At 38.8% G+C, this 20,570-nt stretch overlaps 1 protein-coding gene across 6 annotated transcripts in view; it reads left to right on the top strand.

Annotated features, from left to right (window-relative positions):
- dock4b (dedicator of cytokinesis 4b) overlaps window positions 1-20,570 on the top strand; it is a 134,299-nt gene that overhangs the window by 75,804 nt on the left and 37,925 nt on the right. For all 6 annotated transcript variants that reach the window (XM_073853936.1, XM_073853876.1, XM_073853978.1 and 3 more), the window contains 14 exons: window positions 952-1,114; window positions 1,418-1,524; window positions 5,689-5,842; window positions 6,129-6,226; window positions 6,325-6,408; window positions 8,794-8,894; window positions 9,278-9,359; window positions 9,584-9,754; window positions 14,299-14,491; window positions 14,574-14,701; window positions 17,250-17,385; window positions 17,909-18,006; window positions 20,195-20,289; window positions 20,459-20,534. In XM_073853936.1, coding sequence (XP_073710037.1) covers window positions 952-1,114; window positions 1,418-1,524; window positions 5,689-5,842; window positions 6,129-6,226; window positions 6,325-6,408; window positions 8,794-8,894; window positions 9,278-9,359; window positions 9,584-9,754; window positions 14,299-14,491; window positions 14,574-14,701; window positions 17,250-17,385; window positions 17,909-18,006; window positions 20,195-20,289; window positions 20,459-20,534 — 1,686 coding nt within the window. The remainder of the gene's footprint in view (window positions 1-951; window positions 1,115-1,417; window positions 1,525-5,688; window positions 5,843-6,128; window positions 6,227-6,324; window positions 6,409-8,793; window positions 8,895-9,277; window positions 9,360-9,583; window positions 9,755-14,298; window positions 14,492-14,573; window positions 14,702-17,249; window positions 17,386-17,908; window positions 18,007-20,194; window positions 20,290-20,458; window positions 20,535-20,570) is intronic.

Genomic DNA, 20,570 nt, shown 5'->3' with positions numbered 1-20,570 from the left:
TTACCGTTTGGGAATCCATTCAGCTGATCTCCGGGGCTGGCGCTACCACTTTTAGCATAGCTTAGCATTATCCATTGAATCTGATTAGACCATTAGCATCACGCTCATAAATAACCAAAGAGTTATATTTTTCCTATTTAAAACTTGACTCTTCTGTAGTTACATCGTGAACTAAGACTGACGGAAAATTAAAAGTTATGATTTTCTATGCAGATATGGCTAGGAACTATACTCTCATTCTGGCGTAATAATCAAGGACTTTTCTGCCATACCATGACTGTAGCATGTGCAATGATATTTCACAGCGCCTGAAATAGTCCCCTTGGTAACTTTTCATAGCAGAGGAATATTTTCGGGCACTGAGTAATATCATTATTATTATCAGTACAGCAGCAAAGTCCTTGATTATTATGCCATAATGGTTTTAAATAGGAAAAATATCAAAACTCTTTGGTCATTTTTTAGCGTGATGCTAATGGTCTAATCAGATTTAATCGATTATGCTAAGCTATGCTAAAAGTGGTACCGGCAGACACAGAGATCGGCTGAATGGATTCCAAAACGGTAAAAATCAAATGTGTAAGTCTAGGGGAGCTGGAAATTGAGCATATTTTCAAAAAAAGTAAAGTGTCCTTTTAAGGATTTGTTATTTCTGTGTGAACTATTCCTAAAAGTAAGTGATATAATTTATTTATTGCAGTCTAAATATGCATTGAATCCACTGTGTCACGTTGGGTAAAAGCGTCTGTTAATGCATAAATGTCATTTGATTGATTGACTGAACCAAATGTTTCGATGTCAACCTCTTCAAAATCTGACATAGGTCATGACACTGTGATTTTCCGATAGTGTGTTTTTTTTTATCAAGTGGTAGAGTTCGGGAGCGGTTGGTAAAAGGTTTGTGGTTTTTGTAACTGAAGTGTCAATTGCTTCTTCCTGTTCTCCATGCAGGGCTTCGTAGCCGTGGGCTCAGGCGAGCCGGGCGGTGACGAGTATCACACCTTCGTGCTTTACCACAACAACAGTCCCCGGTGGGCGGAGCTAATCAAGTTGCCCATCCCTGTCGACATCTTCCGGGGCTCGCACGTCCGTTTTGAGTTCCGCCACTGTTCTAGTAAGACCAGCGTCAATGCTGAGAAACATGTTGTTTATGCTGTACTACATTGCATAAGTTTTATACACTTAACATAACAGAGTTGTTTAGCCTCTTTAGAGATCTAATTTACATGGGCAAGTCAAACACATAAACACAGCAATTACACACAATAATCTCTGGTGAAAAGCAATAAGAAGTTGCTTAGTGGCCTAAAATTCATCAACAAATCCTAATGTTTAGCTATGGAGTCAAAATTGTTGAGTTGTGTTTTGTGGTTTAAAATGGGTTCTGGGTGTGATAAGCAGTGTTTGTGTTTTCCAGCGAAAGACAAAGGAGAAAAAAAGCTTTTTGGATTCTCGTTCGTCCCTCTCATGCAGGAGGACGGGCGGACTCTGCCCGACGGCACCCACGAGCTCATCGTTCACAAGGTACAATACATAACAAAATCCTTATTATGTCAAAATGCAAATAGTTTTTTGTCTCTCCTGACACATTTTTCATTTTGCATGCATATATTTTTATAAAAAACCTTTATAATGTGTAGGATGACTATGTCTGAGAACACATCTCTGAAGCACACCCCATATAACAATGTGCTTTGGGTTTGAGTAATAGCAGCCTGTGTTTATGGATTCAGCTGGGTCACACACATAAAACACACACTTATAGAGCAGTCTATTTTATTGTTTAACATATTCTTAACCACATTTTCTGTTAAAACATTAGTCCACTTTCATAAGAAAAATTACTTAAATGAACATATATTCTTAAAAAATTAAGTTAAACAATTTCAACTTGATTTTTGAGTTATGTCAACTTTTCACAAGCCAAAACTTGAGGTTGAATTGACTGCTGCAATTTTGTACAGTACATGTCATCCAAGATGTTTATGTCTGTCAATCCAGGTTTTTTCTTCATATATAGTGGACTTCAATTGAACACAACAGTTTGATGGTCCAACTTGCAGTTTCAATGCAGCTTTAAAGCGCTCTAAATAATCCCAACCGTGGAATAAGGGTTTTATCTAACAAAACGCTCATCATTTTTGCAGAAAAATAAAAATATGTGACCAGTCACGGAAAGTAGGGACACAACTCGGATCTGGGGCATTTTGAGTTATTCGCAAATTCTGAAAGTGCAGTTTCTAAGCTTTCCAACGATGTATAACACATAAAAATCTGATACGATTTGGAGAAGTTGTGGCCATTTGAATGACAAATGACAAATTCCAGATAACAAATGCAAAAATAAACATGACTTTTTACCTTTGTGTTGATCACAAGTCGAATCCAGTATGTTTCAGATGTGTGAATCATCCAATGACCATTTTTGTCCACAAATGCGTATAATCCGTGAAATATAGATATATAGTCTATTGTTTACATCCCATTTCGCATGAACGTCTGGTAATAAAATATAATATACACTCTGAGGACCATTTACATCGTAACATGTAAGGGTATATGAGATTACACTTTACATTCCACTGAACACATGAACCCGCCATCAAAGTTTGTATTTAAATAGGGAGGTAGTATAATAGATAATCCAAACAGCGCCGTCGAAAACGTGATGTCCTTAAGGGATGTAACCAATCGCTCGCTCGTTCCTCCATCAGCCAGTGACTTCATGGAAAATATTGATAGACAAAATATGTAGCCAATAATGTAACGAATTCAACGATCTCTGTGTGACTTTTTGTGTGTGTTTGACTTCATGCTGCGCTGCAAGAACTGACAGACAGATGACGTCAAAGTACTGCGAGAGCGAGTCACAATTAAACTTTAAAATTTAAAGCGGTACTCTGAAGTCATCCGACTGCGGCGCCCCATAAAGTCGAAAAAGCCAGTGACGCGGCTGACGTACGACGCGGCTGACTGTTATCTGTTGCTACCCAGTTTTTTTTCATGCGCCTGAGCTTCGTTTACAGTCTGGGGAGACGCACACTGTAAGTTAAATAATAAAAAAAAAAACTTAGCAAACATGTCTGAGGATAACGGGTGAGCCACGTCCCTACAGTCACGTGACTTCACGCGGTTCACAACAGAGCCGGAAGAGAAGAAAATGTTGAATAAAGTCGTAATTCTTGCTATTTTTTGACCAAAATGTATTTTCGATGCTTCAACACATTCTAACTGACCACACTGATATCACATGGACTACTCTGATGATGTTTTTATTACCATTCTGGACATGGACACCGCACATAGATTTTCAATGGATGAGACAGAAAGCTCTGGGAATAAATCTAACATTAAAACATATTAAACTGTGTTCTGAAGATGAACAGAGTTTTTCTGAGTTTAGAACGACATAAAGGGTGAGTCATTAATGACATTATTTTCATTTTTGGGCGAACTATCTCTATTAAGGAATCACGCTGTTCCCTTTGGGGGCGGGGCACAGACAATGACGCCCCCCGCTGCACGCTAGAATTTCCGGAAAAACAAGCTGATTTCAACCGCAAAATATACGCTTTTGAATATACAAAACTGCTATCTCAAACATGGAGAGGCTTCTTTGTGATCTCAACTAACAGATTCTGCAAAAAACAAAAATCACAAATTTTGAAAAAAAAACTTTACATTATCTCGAAAATTGTGCTGCCGACTTGTGTCACTGGTTTTCGTGACGGGTCACATATGTACTTTTTCACCACAACTTTTCATCTTGCACCAGCCCTGTGCATTCATGACCTTACGTTTTACGTAAGCGCATTGAAAGGTCATGCATTACGTATGCGAACCACACTCTGAAAAAAATACATTAATTAGGCCTCATTTACACTGTCTGTTTAATGTGAGTCCATTCCAGTTTTTTAAATGTCACAGATCAGATATGACCCATGGACAAATAAGCAGGAAAAAGGTGCATAGATTCCCATATTCTCGATCGGTTTCATATGTGGAAATAAATGGGATATGAATCGGATACATGTATTCCTGTCCACAACGTAAGCAGACAGATTGGATATTACCATGTCAAGACGTGTCGTGCGTCATTGAAAATGCGCACTGACACCAACCGTGATCACATGACTCTTCTTAGCAGCGCAATGGAGGACTACAGTTTTTTGTTTTGTTACAGAAATAACGCTCTGTAATCTTGTATAATCATTTTGTCTGTGTCCATTACATATTGCAACATTTTACTTCCTAGGTTGTTTAGGCTGTTCCAGGTCAGTATGTCTATGTTTTGTCAAGTGTTTTGTGTAAATGCTGATATCTGATACGAGTCGCTTTTAAAAGATGACATGGGTTGTCAAAAAATAAAATAAAATCGTATACAGGCAACTAATCAGAATTAGGCATCAATATTTGCAGTGTAAATCCAATTTAGTGTCATTCACAAGTGTACACGTACACTTAATGGTCTTCCTTCTTCACACTTGTAAACACTGGAGCGGTAGATTTCCAAACGTAATGCGTGACCTTTCAATTTGATTACAAAATATGTAAGGTCGCCGACGCACATCACATGGCTAGTGCAAGATGAAAAGTTGTGGTTTAAATGTAATTTAAAGACAAACATCTTGGATGGCATGGGGGTAAATAAAGTATGAGGAAATTCTTATGAAAGTGCACTAGTTCCTTAATGCTAAAGCAATATCAGAAGTGGTCTGCTTTAAAGAGAAATTTCTTCATTTTATTACATTTATACACATTTTTAATTCATTTTGTAGCTCAATTGGTTGAGCATTGTGTTGTGCAAAGGTCATAGGTTTGATTCCTAGTTAACACAAATACTGATATCAAATACTGTAAAGCTGCATTCAGACTAGCAGTAGCAGAGCGACCCGATCTCATTGATTAAAAATGGAAGCTTGGCGACTTCCGGCTACACGAGCGACAGTAACCGTTGGCGACTGGATGGGGCGTGTCCAGTTGCTTGACAAAGTTGAGAAATGTTTAACTTTATGCAAATTATGAGCGACTACCAATCAGAACGAAGCAGGGAAGTTCACGTCATCCGTCTCTCGTCAGTTACTGCAGTGGACAACCAGATATAGAAACCCCTCTTTTGAAAGAGACGAGCGACACACAGCGACAGAGTCGCTTATAATGTGAATGTACCTTAAGTCACTTTGGATAAAAGCACCTGCCAAATGCATAAATTGATGTGCATGTTAATGACTTCTGTTTTAAGTGGCAATCATCTTTGCATGTGAATTAAATAGCATCCACCCTTTAAAGGTGCTTATGACTGAAAAGACTTAGTTGACCTGGAAGGTGAGATTACCTGCCCATATACAGGCACAGTAAGACTCAAGGAGCTCATGGTGGCCTATTTACACTAAAATAGGACAGTTTGCTTTAGCTCAAACATTTGGAGATCACTGCATTTTGTATAACAGCGGACAGCCTGTACGCATGTGCACACAGTTTTGTTTTTGCTGACTCCTCCTGGTTTCGGTAAGATTAATGGAAGTAGATGAATATGAGTCAGCTGTTTGTATTTCTGGTGGAGGGATCAGAACTGCTGAGCGCATACATGATGCTCATTAAAGGAAAAGATCAATTACAATGAATTATACAGTATGTGTTTGTACTCAGGATATGACATTTTCTCTGAAACACATGTATGTTTTCTAGTGTGAGGAAAACGCTAACCTGCAAGACTGTGCTCGCTACCTCAAACTGCCTTTCTCGAAATCAAATCTGCCTGGAAACAACCAAACTGCCAAGGGCACTAAGGAGTCTTTCTGGATCACATCTTTCCTCTGTTCAACTAAACTCACTCAAAACGGTAATCTGCTCACTTATGTGTTTACTGTATAGCATGAAACTTTATTGTCTTGATACACTTGCAAAAATTTAGGAAGATGGAAAGCAGTAACGATACTTGAAGTTCAGGTTATGTATTACATCACGTACAAACTAGATAAGCATCCTTTGTTGTGATAATACTTGAGGTCTAATAACATTCAAAAGTTTGGAGTTTTTAAGTTACCTGTAATGGATTCAGTTGGGCACATAAGCATTTGATTTAAGCCCAGACCACCTGTTGTTATAATATTGATTGTTCCCTGCAGGTGATATGCTGGATTTGCTGAAGTGGAGAGCTCACCCGGAGAGAATCAGTGACAGTCTGTCCAAACTCAAAGAGATCGATGGCTCAGAAATAGTGAAGGTCAGCTGCATTACAAAACTTTGCTGTGCTTCTGGTTCATGTCACTCATTTAACCCAATTGGTGCAGTTTTACAAGTTAATCAAATATCATTTATTAGTTTTTACAGGATACACTGGATACGCTTTTCGGCATCTTGGATGAGAACTCACAAAAATATGCACTGAAGGTGTTTGAATGTCTGGTAGGTATAAGCCTTTGTTTTTGCACACAAAAACACACACACACACACACATATAAATAAGGCAATTGTTTATTTGGTTTTTTAGATACATTTCATACTGATTATATAAGCAACGCTACTGACTTGCATTGACAAGTACAATTGTTAAAACCTACTGTCAGCACTGTAGCCTCACAGCAAGAAGGTCACCGGTTCGAGTCCCGTCCAGGAGTTTGCATGTTCTCCCTGTGTCAGCGTGGGTTTACTCCGGGTACTCCAGTTTCCTCCCTTAGGCCAAAAACCCAAATTTATATGCATCTCCAGTCACATGGAGATGCGTATAAATAGCACGATGTGTGAAAACTCATGCAATACATACGCCAAATTCCAATTTGGCATGCATATGATACGCCAGTCCTTTCCATTAACTTTAAACAATGCATCTTTTTTGTCGTTTTATGTATTGGTTTCTCTAATGTTTTTTCTTTTTTTTACCATTTTCGTAGGTTAGAACAACTTTTTGTTACATAAAATTATATCCTAACCCAAACCCCAATTCTAACCCCAACTCCAAGCAACCATGGCGTAAAAATAGACAAAAAACATGGATAAACCTGTATATTACAGTCCTTTCTGAAAAAATGCTGAGTTTTTGTGTGATTGTTTTGAGCAAATATCCTTGATCTTGTGGCACTTTTTCTTAAAAATGCGATGGAGTATGCGGTATATTTGTGCAATTTATGCGATGAAATTGTACAAAAATTGTAAAACTGTGTGAACTTGCAGCTTTTCAATGATGTTCACGTCACATAATTAAGGTTCCCATGGCAATAGGGGACACGGCTGCGCTTGTGACACAATGTGTAAAGTAAATGCAACATTTTTCAACTTTCTGCTAAGATATATGTGACTTTTTGCTACAAAAATGCAGGGATTATGAAATCATGCAAGCCCCGCATATTTTGCACGTGGATATCTGCAATTTATGCGGTGAAAGTGCGGCATATTTGAAAAAATGTGGCCCCCACATAAATATGCTGATTATGCATTGAATCATGTGATCGCATAATCGCGTTTTTCTGGAGGGACTGATAAAGCAGTGGGCCCCAAGAAGCGGTGGGCTGCAGTGCATTTTATAACAGCTAAGGGGCGTTGTTAGCTAAAACCCCCTTGGCTGTTATGGAATGCACTGTGGCCCCACTGCTTTGCGGGGCTTATTGCGTTTATAAAACAGTTACTTCATATGCATAGCAGGGTTTCATAAAATAAAACACAAATAAGTTGTAATTATATTAGTACAAATAAAGTAGTTCCTCCGCCAAACAAAGTAGGTTCTCAGAATCAAGTGTGGCTGCAACAGAGCGCAGTTCCCAAGCAATTCAGACGCAGCAAAGACACAATGAAAATATGATTTAAATCAACATTCATCTCATTTTACGTTAACATTTATATCGTGCAACTGTTGAAGGGATGATCAAATACTTGGAAGCATGCTTAACTCTTTCCCCGTCAGCGTTTTTTATTTTATTCGCCACCCAGTTTTAGTTTAATGGCTTCCAGAAAAACGATCTGCTTTAAATAAACATAACATATATCAAATGAAAGAACAGACGCTGTTTCCCGTTTCATCCTACCTGCATTTGTTCTCTTATCACCTCTCAAATTTTCAGCTAAAAACAGAGTTTATTCCATTTTTGTGAATAACTTTTGTAAGAGATCAGATTCAGAGCCATCAAAACTTACACGCTGTTTTTAGTGTTGAGTGAATGCGTCAGTGTTTAAGTTGGGTAAGATCACCATCTAGTGGATAGCGGAAATATGAATTTGAGGTAGAAACTCCTCAGAGAACGTTTTCTCTTTATTGAGGAGATGACTCAACAATTTATTGACATTTATCTGGATATACCTATTAAGTTTGCAATTGTTGACAAATTAAAAATATCAGAATGAAGAACCAGAACGGGCCGTTTTATAATATTAAATAATGTCCTAAAGCAAATCTGAAATCTAACCCTAAACCCAAGCGAAAATGGTTTAAAACAGAAAAAAATTGAGGAACCAATACATAAAACGACAAAAAAGATGCACCGTTTTAAGTGAACTGGAAGGACTGGCGTATCATATTCATGCCAAATTGGAATTTGGCATATGTATTGCACAAGTTTTCACACTTTGTGCTATTTATACGCATCTACATGAGACTGGGTAGAAAAGTTAGGTGAATTAGAGATACCAAATCCCCCCCCCCCCCAACCTGTGTATGGATTAACCAGTTCTTGTCATGAAAATAGCCATGGATGGTGGAAAGGTGTGAAGAATAAACAAATAAGTATAGATCCCACTGTCACATGGCAGTATAGTAATAGTGTGCTGATTGTGTGTAACGCTCATTTTTTTGTCATTTAGGTGCACATCATAAACTTGCTTCAAGATAGCAAGTTTGAGCATTTTAAACCAGTCATGGACACCTATATTGAAAGCCACTTTGCTGGAGCCTTGTCATATAGGTAAGTTCCTTTTATGGGAAACACCCAAGTAGTTTTACACAAGTTTTACCCGTGTATTTCAACTGGTACAGCATTGCTCTAGTGATTCTCGGGGATTACCTGACGTCTAACACACATACAAAACCTTCTGGGATGTAAATGCTTGCTAACTCCTGCACATAAGTTTAAAATATCTGATTAATTTAAATAACACTTTAGAATTACTTTCGGTTATAGAAAGATATTTCTGCCATTTAATAGCATCTGCCAAAGGCATAAATGTAATGCGTTACATTTTGTTTGTGTATTATGCAACACGATACCATTTAAGTGCACAGAATAACACGGAAAAGACTTTTGGTGTTTTTGTCATTTTCTATGTTGTGTTCCTGTGTTTCTGTCAGGGATTTAATAAAGGTGTTGAAGTGGTACGTGGACCGCATTACTGAAGCAGACCGTCACGAACACATCCAACAGGTGTTAAAGGTGCGAGAGACACTTTCTGCTCCCCACAGTCTGCCGTCTCCTGTTGTTGTAGAAGCACAGATTTAATTTATATTCCTAATGTACTGAATATTCAATTTCTCACAAACAGTCTGCTCTCGGCCATTCTGACTTCCACATTATTTCAAACAGTCTATGAATACTTGATTTATTCTGCTTTTATAATGCTGTCTGTAATTTAATGTGATGTTCTCTTGGTTTCCTAGGCGACCGAGTACATTTTCAAGTACATTATTCAATCACGACGGCTCTTTGCGTTGGCCACCGGGGGACAGAACGAGGAAGAGTTTCGATGCTGCATGCATGAGCTTTTCATGTCCATTCGCTTCTTCTTATCGCAGGAGAACAAGGGTTTGCGGCCTATCACACAAACACAGGTGAGAGGTGAAGAAATGCTCGACCCAAATCTGTTTCAATTTGGCGCTCATTCTTGTGACGTATGTTCAAGTCTAGGGGTGTGAAAAGATCTCATGCAAGGAGATTAAAATGTCATGAGATATTTCGTGGCAAAACCTTTTACAGCGCATGCATTATATTCTGTCTTTTACTGCGTGTGCTTTTTTGTTTGGGTTTCCAATAATGTTTGTTTGGGAACTCATAAAGTCTGAAATGTTTGTTGATCATTAACATGTGAAGCGTCTCAGCAAATTAAACCCTCACTCTGTCTTCTTTACATGACATGGGCCTGGTTTCACAGACGAGGCTTAGCTAAAGCCAGGACTAGGCCTTAGTTAAATTAAGGTGTTTAAGTGTCTTTTATGAACATGCCTTAGAAAATATGTTTCTTAAGACAAAAGTTATTTTCAGTTGAGACAGCTCAAGCATGTGTTTTAGTCTAGGACTAGCCATGTCTGTGAAACTAGGGGATTAATGTCTGCATGTTCTTGCTCAAGAATGAAAGTGGCTGTATCATTTCTATTGTAAAGAATTGGACAAATATTAAAGATTTAAATGAATTTAAACATCGTTGGGCCAAAAGTAAGCATTTTCTCAATCTAAATCTAATGAAAGGTAAAATAACAATCGTGAGTCTGCTGGCGCCCTCTGCAGGCATTTGTTATAATAAATAATGCTGTTTTTTAAGGTTGTTTGACCCACGGGTCAGATTTGGCCAATGTTAATTGATGTAAGAGAAGGGTTCTTGGGTTCTCCAGGGTTATTGGTTTTGATACTTTATTTGAACCAATTATTATTGCATCATCGTTATTTTATATAACATTAAAGGTCATTGCCCACTTAGGTCTATTTAAAAAAAAAAAAATCAAATAACTTCATTATCAATGACCAAAATAATTGTAGGGAAAGTCTTAGATTAGATTAGAAACCTTTCAAAATTATGTTTCCTATTGATATATTTTGTTATTAAGGATTTCTTAAAAAGTTTAAAAATCTTGTATCATTCTCTTGAACCCAATCTCGTGTCTCATCTTGTCTCGTCAAACCCCTATTTGATTGTATTGGATTACTTTTGCACCTATAAAAATGAGCGAAAACTTTTAAGTTTTAAACGAAGATATAAAAAAAGAAAAACACTCTAAAAATTTAAAACGATAAACGGCAAAACATTAACATATACTTTAAATAATTAACAGCATTCTTCCTTAACCGTCTAATCGTTTTTTTTTTTACAAATCATTCAGTTTACGCTTTAATTTTACTTTTTAAGTTTACTAGTGTGGGCAGGACTTAACTGCACTTTACTCTCATTGGCTAGTGAGATTCGGATTGACTTCCCCTGATTAGGAAGTTTAGACTTCAGTGGAGTGTATTTTGCAGAGCAATCTCAATGTAAAGTCTTACTATTTTTAGTGTTCGAGGTAGATTTTTTTTTTTTTTTAAGTGTGCGTTTATTTATATTGGCAAAAAAGTAATCCCTTACGATTCCAGCCTGACGTTTTCAAATGATATTCCTCCTCTCTCACCAAGAAACTCAGTTTATGGTTTAGGGGCTTTGATTAGAGTTTTGATTAACATATAAAACATGAGATCAGTCATTTTGTGTTTTCAGAGAAACACTTTGCCTGCTGGGTTGTTATTCTGATCAATAGAGCAGCTAATTTAGTTAGTCGAACACCTCAGGCGCCCTATCAGATGCTGAGACATCACAGGCCTGTCTGCAGTGACCGCACAGATGAATCTGCTCTGTTAAGCATTTGTTTTTAATTGAATTTTGACCATCATTTTGCCCTTGAGAGGTGAGAAAATGCATATTTCATGGAGCTGTTCTGCTGCAGTTTTTAAAGCTTTTTCTTAAAACTCTCCTAATGGATTTAAAGCAGATATTTACGGCTTTCTTCTACTGGATGCGAGAGCGTCTTTTGTCTCAGGCACCCGTCACGCCGACTTTTGTTCGAGTTTGTTTTGATGTTCTGCTTGTGTTTTACAAAGAGCTTCAGAGGGTCTGCGGCACCTCAAATGCCCACGCGACCCCTTTGAAGAGAAAAGACGAATGGGACTTTTTACCATTTTTTAATGAGAGCGAGAACATTGTAAATGAACATGAATACAATAATGGAGGAATATGAATGTGGTGAGCCAAAAAATGCAGACAATACATAAAAGACTGATTATAAGGAAATGGTTATACAGTAATGGAGAAATACAGTCGCATTAGTATTCATACTTACACCCCAGCATCATTTTGCTCTGTTTAATGCTGAAAATTAAAACTAAGCTGTTGGTTTAACAATGTGTGTCTTTGCTTTGTAATGTACTGTATCACATGCTGTATGGATAAATATCAAGCGGCCTGCTTGCGCTGTTTTATCTTCCAGTTCATACATCAGTGCTTGTCGGCTTAGGTGTCGTTCCACATTGAAAGTCCTCGGGGGTACCGCCTGATACCCGAGGTCTTATTTAAGTTAGAGTATTACACACATGTACAGATGTAAGACTACATTGTCTCGCATAATTCATTACCCTTGTGTCAGACTACATTGGTGATTTGTTTTAATCTTCATAGAATGCAGAACAAAGGCGGTGATGGACAGGCCAGAGCTTTACTAATCCCTCATAATCCTTTGCCATTCCTCTCACCCCTCTAAAAAACACTGCACACCCTTCAAACTGGATAAAGTGATGCATTCAGCTGTGTTACTGATTTACAATCGAAATTAAATTGAAATGAAACACTGTCATTTTTTTGGGAATATTGTGGTATTTTTAACATGTGACTTATCTGTGAGATTCATTATAAAAAAAAATCATGTGCCCTCATAATCTTTCATCAAAAATGCAAATCTCCTCCAATCCTCCAAACGATCTCCTTTTACTTCTGGTCATGGTATGGCAGGTGGGTGGGGTGCTTTGTAAAAAGATCGCAGAGATTACCAAATAGCAACATGACCCAACTTCAAACCATCCAATAAATTCTCGCTGGGCGAATTCAAGTCCAGCCCGCATGTGTGTCCACTCGCATATGGGTCAGTGACAAAACGGTTTGGCAAGATGAGAAATTCAAAAATCTTTTTAAAAAACTTGTTTTAAAAGCACGCATCAGGTTTATTTCAATGCACATATTGTATTAATGTTAGTTTTATGCAATAAAAAATTACATTTGCAACATTTTTATGAACGTTAAGTCTAAATAGACCTGAAAATGTCAAATGGTGTAACTGCCAATTCCGTCAAAGAATGAAAAATATTTAATATTTTATCCACTTTGATGGCATTTAAATAATCAAAGAAAAAAACATTTTAAAATATAATTTTATTAGTTATGTCTAAATGTAAATTTTAATGCGTTTTTGTAATATTTGTTTTAGCATATGCTGAAAGCAGCTGGTTTTTTTTAATAATCTTTGACAAATGATGTAAAAAAATATTTTAAAAAATCATATTACACTAAACTAGATGATTATATTTTATTCCACTTTTTTATGAATATTTATATTTATATATTTATATTTTTATTTGAAAAAATACTAGTTAAACCAATTGACAAAGACCTCACACATTTTTGCAATTATCCCCAAAATATTCTTTCAAAATGAAATAAAACCAGGAATTTTAGACTTGGTCCTCAAAAAAAGATAATGTATGCAAGTAATCTGCAAATTTATTTTGAAATTTTAACCCTTTTACATTTAATTGAACCATACGGACACAAAATTATTAACGTCACGTCATTGAAACGGCACCACGGGGAAAATAAGACAGTCACTACTTCCATTTCATGACGACTTTAAGATTGTTTTTAGTTTGGTAGTTGAAACAATAGTTTGCAAACTATCACTGATTGTAGTTATGTGTGGGTCGTCTCATAACCCGCGCATCATGTTGGGGCGAGTAAAGAAATTGTCACTTTATTTGTGGGCGGGTCATAATAAATAAAAAAACATGTATGTTGCATGCAATTCCCTATAGCCTATATTAAATATTGGGAATATATATTTTCATTTTGTTATTAGGTTCTGTGGTAAGGTTAAAATACGTAGGCCTACTTAGCATTGTAAATTGCGTGATGTCCTCAAACCTTTGGCCTCACATCACCAAAGTGCCAAGCAGCTCGCAATGCCAGTCACAACAACGAAACAAACTAATTAAAGATGAAAGACGAAGTGCAGGGGAAATTAGGGTCATGAATTTATGATAATACAAATGCTGCCCGTTTTCATTTATGTTACAATGCCTAGCATGTCTACTTAATGGTCACGGGCGGGTTGTAAAAAATGGATACATTGATCTGGTGCGAGCATAATAGTTTCATAAAAGCAGGACCCCACTTGAAAAAAAAACCCCGTGAATCACTAACTGGGAAGATGGAAATGCCCTGATTTTGCATTACATGTAAACACCTCAACCTGCTTTCCTGCAGTTTTCTTCATGTGCCAAGTCAAACTCGCCACAATGTTTTTTTCATATGATGATCATCTGTATGTATGGTTATAGTGATTATCTGTACATATGTTTGAATCTACAGGCAGTATTCCTGCAGTCATTCCCGGCTGTGTACGGGGAGTTGCTCAAGCTCTTTACTGTAAGAGAAGTCGCCACGTTTATACGAGAGACGTTGGGCAGCCTCCCCACCACAACCCAGTCAGACTGCCCACTGGAGGCTGTCAAACTGCTCTGCATCGCCAAAACTGTGGAGAGCGAGCTCTATACCAACATTGGTACACACACTCACAAAGTTTTTACCAGTGCTGAAAAGAGTGATTGAGAGACTAAGACTTTTTTTTTGTGTGTCTCCATCAGAGTCTCGATGCATCCTGTTGCCGGTAGTTCTGCGTTTGTTGCATGCTTACATGCAAGAGCAGAAAGACCTCGTCATGTGTGCTCACATACTCACCTGCATGCTGTCTCTCCTCAAGAAGGATGATACGGTAAGACGACCCTTACATGAGTCTGACACATCCTTCAAGTCTGCTGTCAACTGTTCCTTAAGAGATCAAGAAGTTTTAGACAGTGATGAAAAGTGATGCAACACTCAGACAAGAATGAGTCACATAGAGTAATGTTGAACTGATATGTGTGGGGTTCCCCAGGGTTCGATTTTAGCTCCTATTTTATTCTCTCTATACACTCACCTAAAGGATTATTAGAAACACCTGTTCAATTTCTCATTAATGCAATTATCTAATCAACCAATCGCATGGCAGTTGCTTCAATGCATTTAGGGGTGTGTTCCTGGTCAAGACAATCTCCTGAACTCCAAACTGAATGTCAGAATGGGAAAGAAAGGTGATTTAAGCAATTTTGAGAGAGGGATGGTTGTTGGTGCCAGAGGGGAAAAACATCCAGTATGTGGCAGTCCTGTGGGCGAAAATGCCTTGCTGATGCTAGAGGTCAGATGAGAATGAGCCGACTGATTCAAGCTGATAAAAGAGGAACTTTGACTGAAATAACCACTCGTTACAATCAAGGTATGCAGCAAAGCATTTGTGAAGCCACAACACGCACAACCTTGAGGCGGATGGGCTATAACAGCAGAAGACCCCACCAGGTACCACTCATCTCCACTACAAATAAGAAGAAGAGGCTACAATTTGCACGAGCTCACCAAAATTGGGCAGTTGAAGACCGGAAAAATGTTGCCTGGTCTGATGAGTCTCGATTTCTGTTGAGACATTCAGATGGTAGAATCAGAATTTGGCGTAAACAGAATGAGAACATGGATCCATCATGCCTTGTTACCACTGTGCAAGCACAGTGTTTTCTTGGCACACTTTAGGCCCCTTAGTGTCAATTGGGCACCGTTGAGTGCCACGGCCTACCTGAGCATTGTTTCTGACCATGTCCATCCCTTTATGACCATCCTCTGATGGCTACTCCCAGCAGGATAATGCAGCATGTCACAAAGCTCGAATCATTTCAAATTGGTTTCTTGAACATGACAATGAGTTCACTGTACTAAAATGGCCCCCACAGTCACCAGACCTCAACCCAATAGAGCATCTTTGGGATGTGGTGGAACGGGAGCTTCGTGCCCTGGATGTGTATCCCACAAATCTCCATCAACTGCAAGATGCTATCCTATCAATATGGGCCAACATTTCTAAAGAATGCTTTCAGCACCTTGTTTGAATCAATGCCACGTAGGATTAAGGCAGTTCTGAAGGCGAAAGAGGGTCAAACACAATATTAGTATGGTGTTCCTAATAATCCTTTAGGTTAGTGTATATGCTACCTCTTGGTTCTATCTTTCGAAAACACAACATGTCTTTTCACTACGACGCAGATGATGTACAGATTTATTTTTTTGGTAAAACAATCAAATGGAAATGTTTTTGGTAACCTACTAGCTTGTTTTCAGGAGGTGAAAGACTGGTTGGCAGCTATTTTTTTAAAACTAAATGAGGATAAAACTGAGGTTATAGTTTTTGGTCCCAATTCTCACTCAGTATCCGAGCGATTAAAGATACCCCCCTGGCAGTTGCAATCTCTGACAAGGTTAAAAGCCTCGGTTTTATCTTGGACTCGGAGCTAAAAAAATGGACAAACAAATAAATTCTGTGGTAAAATCTAGCTTCTTTCACTTCTTTAAAGCTCTTAGCAGAAAACCAAACCATTTTTATGGAAGCCAAACGCTGTGTCTTATGCTACGTACACACCAAACGCGGGGCATCGCCTTACTCGCTCTACATTACTTGCGGGATTTAACTTAAACTTGTCATGCGAATTTTTCCCTCAAGTTGAATATTTTCAACTTGGGCGAAGACGCGCCGCCCATATCATGTCATTCGCATCGCTACACGCGAGGATGCGTCTGATCGCGTCTTTGCATTGACTTTGTATGTACCGTATTTTTCGGTCTATAAGCCGCGTTTTTTTCATATCTTGGCTGGTGCTGCGTCTTACAGTCAGGTGCGCCTTGTAAGTCAGTATGAATTAATTTAGACATTTATGAGGCAAGAGACATCATTACCGTCTACAGCCACGAGAGTCCGCTATATGCTGCTTCTGTATTTATGTAATTCAATGGATTCAGTGATGTGGAGTGACGAGTATGCGAGCTTCACGCTAGTTGGCTTGTTTGGTTAATTTAGCCTATTCAACCTTCCAGGTAAGTTATGTATGTTATGGTTTATGGTTTAAATAACTGATAATATTACTTTAATGTACAGAAATCTATTCAGCCTGCTGTTCTGTCTGCTATTCGGCTTGGGTTTTGTGAAATAATTTTCTAAATAAACGTGACGTATTAGTCCACTGTGACTTATATATGTTATTTCGTCTTAATGACGCGTTTTTGAATGATGCGGCTTATACTCCTGTGCGGCTTATAGTCCGAAATGTACGATAATATACTCGCTTTTGGTGTGAACCCACAGTTAGAAAGAAAGACAGTTGAAAAGTCACACTGATTTTTCAGTACAAACCAGGTCTGAGAAGATGCATAAAATTAATGTGATCGATAAAATGTGTGTGCAGGAGTTGTCTCCATCTGAAGAAGTTGATCTGATCGTGGAAAGTGTTTTAGGTGTGCTACTGCAGACCATACTGGAAATCACGAACCGACCCCATCCAGCGGGACCCACGCTACGCCCTCAGGTTCAAGATGTTACGGTAAGAGAAACAGGCAGCCGAAGTGAGAAAATAAGATCCATAGCGGTGTTAGGAAGAAGAAAGAGTGTCTTTAAAAAAGTGAACAAAAAGAAAGAAAAAGACAATAGCCGTCCCTCAGGGAAGAGTAATTACAGCCTGGCAGTCAAAGCGTTTTACATTTCAAAGCGTTTCAACGCAAGCAGCAGGTGAATTCTGGCATCGACGCTCCTGGTAGACGTGATAGATTCCCCAGCCCTCAAAGGGTTTTTTGTGAACGCAAACCTCATTGGGATGCCCTTCAGCACCAATTTACTCTTCCTTATTCACAAAGACTCTATGATTTATCAAGGCTGTTATGGGGCGGTTTGTGTAAGGGTGACATTTTCTGTGATTAAAATTCATTTCTACAATCAATACATATATTGTGCATATTTTTGCTCTTTTTGTGAGTTATTTTTACCATACTTTATAGAGATGCATTGATCTGCCTGCACATGTTCTGTGTGAACATGTCTGTTTGAAACTGAACAATGTGTTTTTTACGGGAGAGTTTGTGGCGTGTCTTCTGGCTCTGTTAAGGCAAATGAAGGATCGCCATTACCAGCAACTCCTGCAGAGATTCACCACTAAAGATGACCTGAGGGTGAGGGAGTCATTTAACAGCACAGATCAGATTCAGCACTAGGATTTTTTTACACGACAATGGATTTGAGTTTTTGAAAAATTCACTTTCATTGCTGTCAAAAAGTTCTGCACTGATCTGTGAAGATGACTAAAAATGCTCTATTACATATGCCAAATTATTATTATATATATGGCGAAATTATTTTGTAACAGAACCAGCCTGCGCACATGCACATACACATACGCCTTTACAGAGCGATGAATACAAACAGTTAATACAATTTTACTTAGATGTACAATAATGTAGGTAAGTGAACTATAAAGCGGCAAAATGTTGTAAACTTTGTTTAACCACACTACAGTCCTGCAAGCCACCATTGTTGTTTTGGTTATATTCGCTTCGCTTATAGACTGAATGAACACATGCTCATGAAATGACATCCCTGTGAGAGGTCCTGGGTTCAAATCCCGGACGAGCCCCCATTATGTTATAATCCAGGCTCTTGGGAAGCAACACAAAGGACACAAAAACTAGAATTGCCAAACAAAGTAACATATATTTGGTTGCAGAAAGGGAAAATGTACTCTGCAGTTGAGAGAGAGAGGCCCTGTCCCAAATGGCGCACTTCATGTGGACTTTCATTCTCGTGGCTTTAAATTGTGCATGCTCTCTTAAGGGCTCTTTATAGTTGTGCGTAGGTTCCGCGTCGGTTTTCATTTATACTTTTGCGTCGTTGTCCGCGTCGACGTGCAAACACACATGCAGACCGCTGGTAGGCAGTATCTACGCGTATTACCACAGTAGCAGCGGGACCGTCAAAGAAGAAGAAGGTTGACAAGTTAACCCACAAACGAAGAAGATAAAGCAAATATGTTGTGTATGATTTGAGAAGACCAGCAATGATGGAAGTAAATAAACAGCGACTTTTGTTGCAGTTTGAGTTAAATCACTCCTCACCTTTTTTTTTCTCCGTCGCAAACGGAAATACCTATGACGCAGTTTTTTTTACCTGACGGGAGGGGTTCTGCTGGACCAATCACAGCGCTTGCGGTCCACGTAGAACTGACGCGCTGTTAAAAATTTTGCGAGGTGCACGTCAGGCTACCAACCTGATCTTACGAATTTCCGTGGCATAGTCACGGAATTTTGTGCTCATTTTTCCGTGGCATTCTCACGGATCTCCGCATTTTTCCGTGGCCCTGCTACGGACTGTCTTTTTCCGTGGCATTCTCACGGATTGGTTACTCAACTGTTTTGTCCTATTTTCTTACCACGATTTACACGAAATGACATCCATACCCAAACCCAACTCTAACCCCAACGCCAGGTGACAATTGTTTAAAGTTTAGAAAATATAAAAGAATAAATCAGAAAAAATAGTATAAACCAATAGTTAAAGTGACATACTAATGCAAACACCAAATCTAACCCTAAACCGAAGCGAAAATGGTTTGAAAATAGGAAAAAGCAGTTGAGTAACCAATCCGTGAGAAAGCCACGGAAAAAGACAGTCCGTAGCAGGGCCACGGAAAAATGCGGAGATCCGTGAGAATGCCACGGAAAAATGAGCACAAAATTCCGTGACGATCACACGGAACTTTGTGAGATCATGTTGCAGGCTACACAGAGCTACACACAGGCTACAGATAGCTTACGCACGACTATAAATCGGGCTTTAGTCTACGAGTCGGTAGGGTGTCCCATCTGTCATTTTTACGATCTAAAGTGTCCCCATCAGCCCCTTTTCCACCCTTGATGCGGTCTTCGGCGAAACCCGTACTGCAGCAGGCTTGTGCAATTTATCAGCTCAGAAGTCCATGCGAGAGGGCAATCAGACCAATCAGACAACGGAAGGGAGGAGTTCACACTGATGGGCAACTACTCTTCCTTTTTCCGGCGTGACGCTCGAGTCTGTCCCAAAACACGAATCCGGTGCTCCCTCGTGGACTCACGTCAAGGGTCCCTAAGGTCTGCACTACACGATGTCATCAAATGTGGACTCTGAGGAAGTCCGGAGTGTGCAATTTGGGAGAGGGCCAGAGAGAAAATCTGGCTTCTCTCAGATTACACCAATCAGCCAGTTGATTTTGAGTGAGGCACGGCTTGACTACAACAAATCACAAATTAGAATACAAAAGGGGGACATAACACCGTTGTCGTGTAAACTGCCCCCAGCCTACATCTCTAATTTCTGAATCTCTCTTAGGATTTTCTCCTGCATATTTTCACTGTATTTCGGATTCTGATAAGGCCAGAGATGTTCCCCAAAGACTGGACGGTTATGCGGCTCGTCACCAACAAGTTAGATTCCTTATTTTGTTCATTTGTTTGATGTTTACATTGCATTTTACAGTAACTTTGCAATGTCATCTACATTAACTTTATGATCTACAGTTAGATTATTGCAACTTTACATTGTGATCTTCAGTAATTTTACACTAGGATCTAAGTCTTTATGTTTGATTTACAGTATCATCATCACTACTGTGCTTTACCTGTCGGATGCTTTAAGAAAAAACTTCCTCAATGACAGTTTTGAATACAAGGTTAGTGCATCGGTTATGCTTGAAATTTTTTTTGCG

This window comes from Misgurnus anguillicaudatus, chromosome 1 (genome assembly GCF_027580225.2).
Source record: "Misgurnus anguillicaudatus chromosome 1, ASM2758022v2, whole genome shotgun sequence".
NCBI classification, from domain to species: domain Eukaryota; kingdom Metazoa; phylum Chordata; class Actinopteri; order Cypriniformes; family Cobitidae; genus Misgurnus; species Misgurnus anguillicaudatus.
The sequence above is the reverse complement of the archived record's forward strand: the minus strand, read 5'-3'. Positions and strand labels throughout refer to the sequence as shown.